This window comes from Alligator sinensis, unplaced genomic scaffold, assembly GCF_000455745.1.
Source record: "Alligator sinensis unplaced genomic scaffold, ASM45574v1 scaffold115_1, whole genome shotgun sequence".
Taxonomy (NCBI): Eukaryota; Metazoa; Chordata; order Crocodylia; family Alligatoridae; genus Alligator; species Alligator sinensis.
Window position 1 is genome coordinate 7,102 of NW_005841895.1, and position 9,392 is coordinate 16,493.

General features: G+C 43.9%; 1 protein-coding gene across 1 annotated transcript in view; it reads right to left on the bottom strand.

The window, feature by feature from the left end:
• Positions 1–2,443: 2,443 nt before the first annotated feature.
• The window catches only part of KCNB1 (potassium voltage-gated channel subfamily B member 1), a 235,896-nt gene continuing 228,947 nt past the window's right edge, over positions 2,444–9,392 (bottom strand). Inside the window, exon 3 of the mRNA XM_006018148.2 lies at positions 2,444–5,913. Within this exon, the coding sequence (XP_006018210.1) occupies positions 3,886–5,913 (2,028 nt within the window). The 3' untranslated portion in view covers positions 2,444–3,885. The remainder of the gene's footprint in view (positions 5,914–9,392) is intronic.

A 9,392-nucleotide genomic window follows, 5' to 3' on the forward strand; every position in this document is an offset into this window, starting at 1 on the left:
TTTGCCTCCTCGTTTAAAAAACTGCACCCATTCTTTCCGCACATAAATATATATTTATATATTTATATTTAAAGGAAAAAAAATTGATTGATTGAGTTACAAGCAAGAACTCCAGACATCACGCATACATGGTCTTTCAGATATAATGTCCTCTGCAGCAGTAGGCAACCCTCTCTCAGCTTGCTTGACACATGGTACACAGTACAGGACGCTAGATGTTAGTGACTGAACTGCAGACTTTAGCCTGATGCAAGAGATACCGCATATTCCCATCCTGTCCCATCCCGTCGCCCAGTTTTATAATGTCAGGGAAATGTGTAGCAAATGAACTGCAAAATGAAACCATCCTTTAAATACCTATAGGATTTGGTTAGTTAAAATTTTTTTTTTTCAAAGCACTGCCCTTTCTTTTGTAATGAGTACAGACTTACTCTAGCTTAGCTTTTCATTTGAGAGTAGATTTCCCAGTGCTTACATAATATATATATGTGCTATGGGCACATATATGGGTACTTCTTATTCCAACTTTATTTCACTAAAATAAGTTAATTATATATATTTTTAAACTGGGCACAAATCTGAGCTACATCTTCACACACACATAAGAAAGAAATGCTCTTTAAGCATATTATATGCTTAACTTTAAAATAATCTCTTTCTATAAGAAATCTATAGGACTTTGGCTATTAAGACTTAAAAGGTAGATTTTTTTAGTGATACTTTTGAACTTGGCTTTCAAAAGTGACTCCATAAAATGCTACTTTAAAGGTAAGACTAAACTGATGATATAAGGTGTGTGTCGTACTGATCACACAAGGCAGAGAGAGGGCCTTTGGTTACAAGGAGAGTTGCACCAGTTGATTATTGGTAAAAAATGATGTAATTATTGATCTGTACATTTTTGTCAGTGCCATCTATAAACCAAATACTGGTATATCAATTTGAATGAAGGTCTGGAAAATACTACACTATATGGCTATATTTAAACGTCCACTTTCCTGATATGTAAAATATGACTTTTTCCACACGAAAGCATCAGCTCTAAAAATATTTAAATTGGAAATCACTATTATTTACTTTATCAAAAAAGTTATTTTTCCCTGATTTTTTTTTTATTTTTTTAATTTATTTTTTTTTACATTTGTGCTGATGGCAGACATGACTGATTGATTACTGAAACACAGAGATTATGTTAAGACTGTTCTCTTTAAAATTTCTCATTTCCACTCTATGGTCTAAGAGCCCATAGAATAAATGAATATTTAAAGCTTATCTGCTGGAAAGTCACTTTAACTTTGCTTTCTAATAATGACTCAATCTTAACAAGTATCTCAGCAATACAATAGTTCCCCTAAGTACACTTGTATTTACTACAGGCCATAGCCTGAAATCCTTAATCAGGCAAAATTCCCGTTCAAATTAATGTGGGTTTTGACTGAGTAAGGACAGAACAAAAGCTAAGGACCCTCAGGAATTGGCCCTATCTAGGTTCTCTGAAGATGCTTTTGTGAGTACAGGTACTTTTTATTTAGCTTGAGTACCACCTGTGTAACTCTTTGCATGGAATGAGGTCTGCTCTCCAGTGATCGGGCAAATTCTTGCAATTATTACTCAGTTTTTACTCCTTACTCAAGGAAATTAACAGGTAAAAGCAAGTAAAAGAAAGTACCCCAATTCCCTAGGGGAATTATCAAGATAACTGCAGCACATATGGATCCCTGCATGTGTACAGTATTGTGCCAAGGAAAGACCTAAAAAACTATACTTACAACCCATAATGATTCCTTAAAACATACATGTGCTTATTGCTTTTGTCTGTACATGCTGCACTCACTCTTACTGATCACAGACAGAAGTGTCATACAGCTTGGATGGACAGACCATTCGTTACGTTCAGGACTAATCAACAGCTATTTCACAAGAGAAAGGAACAGAATGCGCCAGACACAGGTGGTTCATGGGCTTCCTCCAACACATAATGTATTCTTTATAAAAAGTTACACGTTATGTTTACGTACCAAGACCTGTTGCATGCAAGTAGTTACACAGCCCAGCAGGTACTCATAAATATGTACGAAATGCTTATTGACTAAATTATTTACAATTTACTTTTACAGTAAAACAGACGCAACATAAAATGGTTACCATCACAGTTATCACAAGACGGATTGTGGTTTGTTACAGACGTGTAACAAAGCACATTCATGACAGGAGGCACAAATTAAGATAGTGCTTGTTTAAAGTGCTAGATTCTTTTTATCTGTCTCTCTCTCTCTCTCTATATATATATGCACTCTGTTTTGTTGTTCCACCTTTGTGAAGGAAAAAAAGTCAACATAAAGTGCTTTTACTTTTAAATATTAAAAACCAAACAAAAATTACTTTCCTACACAATTTGATGCAACTTGTATTTGAAGGACAATATTTTAAAAAAACCCCAAAACCTAGGCTGGTGGCTGCTAGTTGTGTTTTTGTTTAAAATGGTCAATTCTAAAAAACTGATTGAATGATATTAAAATTCTGGACCTGATTCTTCTCTGACTTGCTTCCATTTTGCGCGTGCATAACTCCGTTTGGTTTCTGAGGAGTCGCTGCTGATTTGCATCATTACAAGTGAGAGCACAACTAGGCCAGTGGTTCAGAATTCAGCAATCCCTCTTTTTGCATATTTGTTTAACACTTGCATATCTTTTCATTTGACACGGCTTGAGTGCAAAACGCTTCTGACCGACCAGCTCCTCTCTGACTTTCCAAGGTGACCCTTGCATGAGAGTGCAAGTGGCAGCGGGAGGAGCCCAAGGAGCCACCCCTGCCATTCCTTGCCCTCCTGTACAGGGGCTGGCCACAACACAAGCACTGTACAACCTAGGGCTGTCACTATGCTTGGACTCTCCAAACGAGGCCGGGCGCAGGCCCCACCCTTCCGCACAGGACAGCCGACGTGGGGTAGTGGAACAGTAAGCAAGAGCATGCTACACCCAATAAAAGGGCTGAGCTCTCACGTAAGTGTACTGTCCCCCAGCACCGTGGAGGAATTCTGGCAGAGTCAACCAAAATGCCTCTGGAGATTTCTCCTTCTGCATGGCTCCTTCACACTCTCCCAGCGTGGGCTGTTGTTTATTCTAGGACCATATTATAGCCCTAAAGTAAGTACTGCTTTTAGCCACGGGTTTCACTATGTTCCAATGGGGGGTGTTTTAAATTAGATACAAGTGGTGCAACTCACCCTGCTGATATTTCAAAATAAAACTTCAGGTCCTACAGTATCTTGTACTATTATCTTGTATAAACACACAGAGAGCATTTTAATAATTTAATTCTCTAGACCACCATTGTTTTAAATGGTTTGATTTTCCCCATAGTGAGAGTGTTCCCTGTTACCTTTAGGCATAGTATCCATCAGAGAGGAAGCTGTGGAAGGGAATATTTGGAACAGCTGCTCTGAAGCAGCGAGTGTTGCACTTCTGCTAACTTTATACCGACCCCAGTAATTTGTTCCAGAGTTTAAATCTGGCTGCTTTGGCCTCTTTTACAGAAGCAATGCAAATCAGATGTTAACATTTCCAAAAGGAGATCCATCGTACAAGGGGATTGGATGTATATTTGGTCACACTGGCTTCAATGGAGGACATGAAAGGAGACTGATGTGTAATCAAGATTCGTAGTCCTTATTTTGACTGACATTGGTAGCATGAGTTTGGGCAATGTTAGTATAGCTGTTCCAGAGAAGGACATTTTCACAAACCCACACTGGACCTCCTCCTAGACTTTTAGAAACAGGTGGCTTGTTTCAGTCAAAGTTCATGCCATGCAGAAGCTCTTTTCTTGTGTTGAGTGTAAAGACATTTCTTTTAACTTTCAACAAGTTTTTTTGGGGAGCACACATCAGATGCTTTGATCACGTATGTTAGTGTGTCCTCCACCACCAGGTAATACATGGACCTCTGGTGAAATGTGATTTTCTAGTCTGACCGTCTCCTGATTGCCCTGGCTTTTTCCAGTAATACCTTCCATGGAGTAAATGCAGTTTTGCCCTATCAACTTAGGCGAGGTGGGTAAAGCAGCAGCCCCTAGATGGTTCTTCTCCGTTCTATAAATGATATCCTTTTGTTTTAGATAACCACTGTTTGTAACACTGTACTTGGGGCTTATGTTTCCTGGGAGGCCTTTGGGAGGGCTTGAGTCATAAAGCAACTGACCTTCGTCATCAGTGTCAGCATCTATGTATTTATGTATGCTGGCATCATGGAAGTTGAAAGCTATTGCTGTCTGCTTCTCTGGAGACTTTGGGGGTGTTCTAGCACTTGCAGTAGTATAGATGGAGGTTTCTGGACTCACTAATGATCGATCAGAGAGTAGGGAGCTATCTGCAGCAGCAACTCCCCTGTTCTTGAAAGGATCTGGGTATATTCTCAGTACATTTGATGCTGGTACTAATGTGCTGGTGTCCTCTTCCATAAAGTTGACTTTCAGAGATCTTAATTTTAAAGGATTACTGGCTTGGATGGACCCTTTGGGACTTTCTATGAAAAAAGAAGAGTGGTGGCTGCCTTCAGAGTTGGGATTTGTCTCTATAAACCTGGCCCCGCTCACCTCTGGCCTGACTTGCTCCTGAATCGGATTAACACCACCTTTGCAGGGAAGTGTAGCAAGTGGGCTGTGGGAGAACCTCCCAGAATCAGGAAATTCTGCAGCACAGCTTATAAAACTGTCAATACTTGACATGCTCCTCATGTCAATGATCCCGTCTGCACGGGTTGTCAGCAGAGGGACCGTAGGGCCAGGAACAGTTTCCATTTCTAGCTCTTCCATTGGCTTTCCAGGCTGACCTGACTCTTTAGTGTTAAGATTTGGCTGTGACTGAGCCTTTGCCATTTTATTGTACATGTCCTCCAACTGCTGGACATTCAGATGTTGGGGACTAGAAGAGGACCGAGCTTTTTCTGGAGATCCTTGTTCCTTTGTTTCAAAAGATTTACTAGAGCTAGTTTCTGAGAGAGTTCTCTTGGTCCATTTCCACTTGTTGGGAGATAAGTGATTGTCTTGAACTTTATCCTTTTTGCTTACACCTTCACCGTTCTTTTCTACCACAATGTCCATCAGTTCTATACTGCGAGCAAAAGCATCCTTCATATTCATGGAGACAATACTGCCATTTCTTTTTGCTCTTTCGAGTGCTTCTCTGCGCTTGATAGCTTTCTCCTGCCTCTTTTGCTCTTTGTAGAACTCAGAGAAGTTATTGACAATGATTGGAATTGGAAGAGCAATCACTAGTACTCCAGCAATGCAGCACAACCCTCCTACTATTTTACCTAAAAGAGTTTTGGGGTAGATGTCTCCATAGCCTACTGTTGTCATGGTGATAGTTGCCCACCAGAAGGAAGCTGGGATGCTTTTGAATTTTGTATCATCTTCATCTTTTTCTGCAAAAAATACTAAGCTGGAAAAGATCATAATGCCCATGGCCAAAAACAAGATGAGTAATCCAAGCTCATTATAGCTCCTCCTCAGTGTAAATCCCAAGGATTGTAAACCAGTCGAGTGCCTGGCAAGCTTTAGAATTCGGAGTATCCTCATGATCCGAAATATTTGAACCACCCTTCGTACATTTTGGAACTGAAGTACACTTTTGTTTGATTCTGTGAGGAAGATAGTGACGTAGTAGGGTAAAATAGCTAGCAAGTCAATAGCGTTCAGCGGGCCTTTGAAAAACTTCCATTTCTTAGGCGAGGATAGGAACCGCAAGAGGTATTCCATTGTAAACCATGCAATGCATACTGCCTCCACATGGGCAAGCTGAGGATTATCTGTGGTTTGTCCAAATTCATCCATGCCTTGTAGTTCAGGAAGTGTGTTAAGTGACAAGGCAATTGTAGATAATACAATGAACATGATGGAAATGATTGCCAAAATCTATAAGAGAGAGAGAGAGAGAAACTCGTTAGTTCAATGTACGACATATGCTCTGCTTTTATCATCATCAATTACATAGTATTGGAAGTTATCACTGAAACGTTTCAAGCCTGATTTTGCTTTTAGTTATGCAAGTTTAACACCTTTCAATGCATTAGGAGTACATTCTGAAGAGGACCATGCACTGGTTTAAGGTGTATTATGTCTACAACCCAAGTTCAAATGAATTCCAAACCATAAGTCATCAACTTGTAGCTGGACAAGAAACCATGAACAGCAGCACCCTCCCAGTTTTTTAGGGAGTTTGAACTTGGGTCTTGTTAATAGAAGCAAAATTGGCAGGTTTTGCACCCTCTGCAAAATCCTGGTGGTGGCTGGGGGCAAAGGGGAGGGGGAAAAGGTGCTGAACACTATAGAGAAGGGGGCGGGGGTGCAGGTCGTACCTGCTCCAGGGACTCGGTTGCCAGCTGTTACTAACACAGAGTGGTCTGCCTGGCCCCAGCTGTTGCTGCTGCTGCTACAGCTGGGGTGCAGGGCTGTTGGTATAGCACCACAGACCCCCTGGGAATCCACCATTCTGGTGCCCCCTGTAAGTGAATGTCCAGGGCTGATGCCAGGCTCACCCACCCCAAGTTATACTACACTACTGCTTATTAACTTCCCATCACAGTGCTCTAACCAGAATACCACAAGTCAGGATCACCCAGGCCCTCCACCTTTCCTTTCGAAGTGGGGCCAATGAGCAGCCAAGAGAAGTAGATTGATACATTGCACTGGAAGGACAGAAGAGAACCAGGTAGAGAGTGTGGATGCTGTTCTTGAACAGTGCAGGCCCTGGGTTCTAGCCTGGACCCTTGTTCCCAGTGGGACAGAAACTTCCCCTCCTTACTGCTCTCTGTGACTTCCATCCACTGCAGGATAATCTAATGCAGCTGTGAGTCATGCCTAACCTGCCTAACACTTAAGAAGCTGATATATCTTAAAGACTCCAGGAGCTCGAACAGATGAGCGTGGTCATGCAGTATGTGGCGCTGCGAACACATTTGCAGCACCATATACCTCACAGTCCAGTGTTCTCCATGCTGCAAAGGCATGCTGCCCAAGTGTGTCTATGCCAGTTTTTTTTTCTGTGGGTTTTTTTGACTCCTGGATATCCATCAAAAAAACCTGCAGGAAAAAAAAACTGGAGCAACGCCATCTGGAGCCACACACCGCTGCCAGCCAGGCTCCATGTGGCAGAATCGTTGCGGTGCAGCCCTGGGAGGCCCCCAGGTCCCCAGTTAAGGCTGCTGGGGCCAGCACTGTGCTGGCCCCAGTCTCCCCTACCCCACCCAGGGCAACTTGCCATGCACCAAAGCATGCATGGCATGGGTGTTCCCTGGGGACAAGTAGCTACTTGTCCCTGGACAACCAAACGTCCATGCACGTCTGGATGTGGCCTAGGTGTCTATACACACGCTCTAGGGTGTTGGCAGAGGGGAGTGTTTTAATTAGAGCAGCTCCTGGACAGCCACTGTAATTAAAACTCTGCAACATCACACGTATTCAGCATCCTGTGTTTCAAAATGGCTTGTTCGATGAGTTTTAATTAAAGCACCCCCACTGCCATTTTGAAACATGGGATGCTGAATACACGTGACATATTCCTAACCCGTGACACAGTGGTTAGCACAGTGTACTTGGCATTTGAAGAGAACCAGATTGAAACCCCCACTGGATGAAGGGATTCTAGATCCTGGTTGCATACCCTCACCACTCAGGGCTGAAACATGGATGAGCTCTGCTAATGCTATTAGACTTACACCACATTACAGCATTCCAAAATGTTCTTAATCCAAATCAAATAGATTTCATAGATTTCATAGACATTAGGGCTGGAAGGGACCTCGGAAGATCATCGAGTCCAGCCCCCTGCCCAAAGGGCAGGAAGTCAGCTGGGGTCATAGGATCTCAGCAAGATAAGCATCCAGTTTGCTCTTGAAGGTGTTCATGCGCTTGAACCACCTCCGGTGGCAGGCTGTTCCAGACTTTGGGGGCTCAGACAGTAAAGAAATTCTTCCTTATGTCCAGCCTGAAACGGTCTTGTCGTAGTTTATGACCATTCGACCTCGTCATCCCTTGGGGCGCTCTGGTGAACAAACGTTCCCCCAGATGCTGGTGGTCACCCCTGATAAACTTGTAGGTGGCCATCAGATCACCCCTGAGCCTGCGCTTTTTCAGGCTAAAGAGCCCCAGGGCTCTCAGCCTGTCATCGTAGGGTCTGCTTCCCTGACCTCTGATCATGCGCGTGGCTCTTCTCTGGACTCTCTCAAGCTTCTCCACATCCTTTTTGAATTGTGGAGCCCAAAACTGGACACAGTACTCCAGCTGCGGCCTCACTAAGGCCGAGTACAGGGGGAGAATGACGTCCCGGGATTTGCTTGAGAAGCATCTATGGATGCAAGCCAGCGTTTTGGTCGCTTTACTAGCCGCCGCATCGCACTGCAGGCTCATGTTCATCTTGTGGTCAATGATGACCCCCAAGTCTCTTTCTTCCATAGTGCTAGCCAACATAGCACTGCCGAGCCTATAAGGATGCTGCGGGTTTTTTTTCCCAAGGTGGAGAACCTTGCATTTATCGGCGTTGAACACCATCAGATTCTCGTCCGCCCACTTGCTGAGCCTGTCCAGGTCAGCCTGGATAACCTGCCTGTCTTCTGGTGTGGATGCTTTGCCCCAGAGGTTGGTGTCATCGGCGAACTTGGCCAGTTCTGATCGCTTCTGACTCCAGTGTCCACATCATTAATGAAGATGTTGAACAGTATGGGTCCAAGGACAGAGCCTTGGGGGACCCCACTGGTCACAGGACACCACGATGAGTGACTTCCATCGATTACTACCCTCTGGGTCCGACCCCGGAGCCAATTTTCCAGCCAGTGGATCGTGGAGGACCCAAGGCGACAATTGGCCAGTTTCTCCAAGAGGCGATCATGGGACACCAGATCGAAGGCTTTTTTGAAGTCAAGATATATGACATCAATCTCTTCTCCCTTGTCCAGGTGATAGGTCACCTGGTCGTAGAAGGAAATGAGATTGGTCAAGCAAGACCTACCCGCAACAAACCCGTGCTGGCTATCCCTTAAGATGTTGGCGTCGGCCAGTCCATTAAGGATGGCCTCTTTAATAAACTTTTCTAAGATCTTCCCCGGGATAGAAGTCAGGCTGATGGGCCTATAGTTAGCCGGATCCACTTTCCTCCCTTTCTTGAAGATAGGCACCACATTGGCCTTCTTCCAGTCTTCGGGCCCTACACCAGAGCGCCAAGAGTTTTCAAAGATCCGTGCTAGAGGCTGGGCTATGATGCTCGCCAGCTCCTTGAGTACCCTGGGGTGAAGATTGTCGGGGCCGGCTGACTTGAAGGTATCCAGCTTCTCAAGATGTTCCTTCACGAAGTCAGCATTAATGGAGGGCAGGGGATCACCCTCACCCGGACTTCCCTG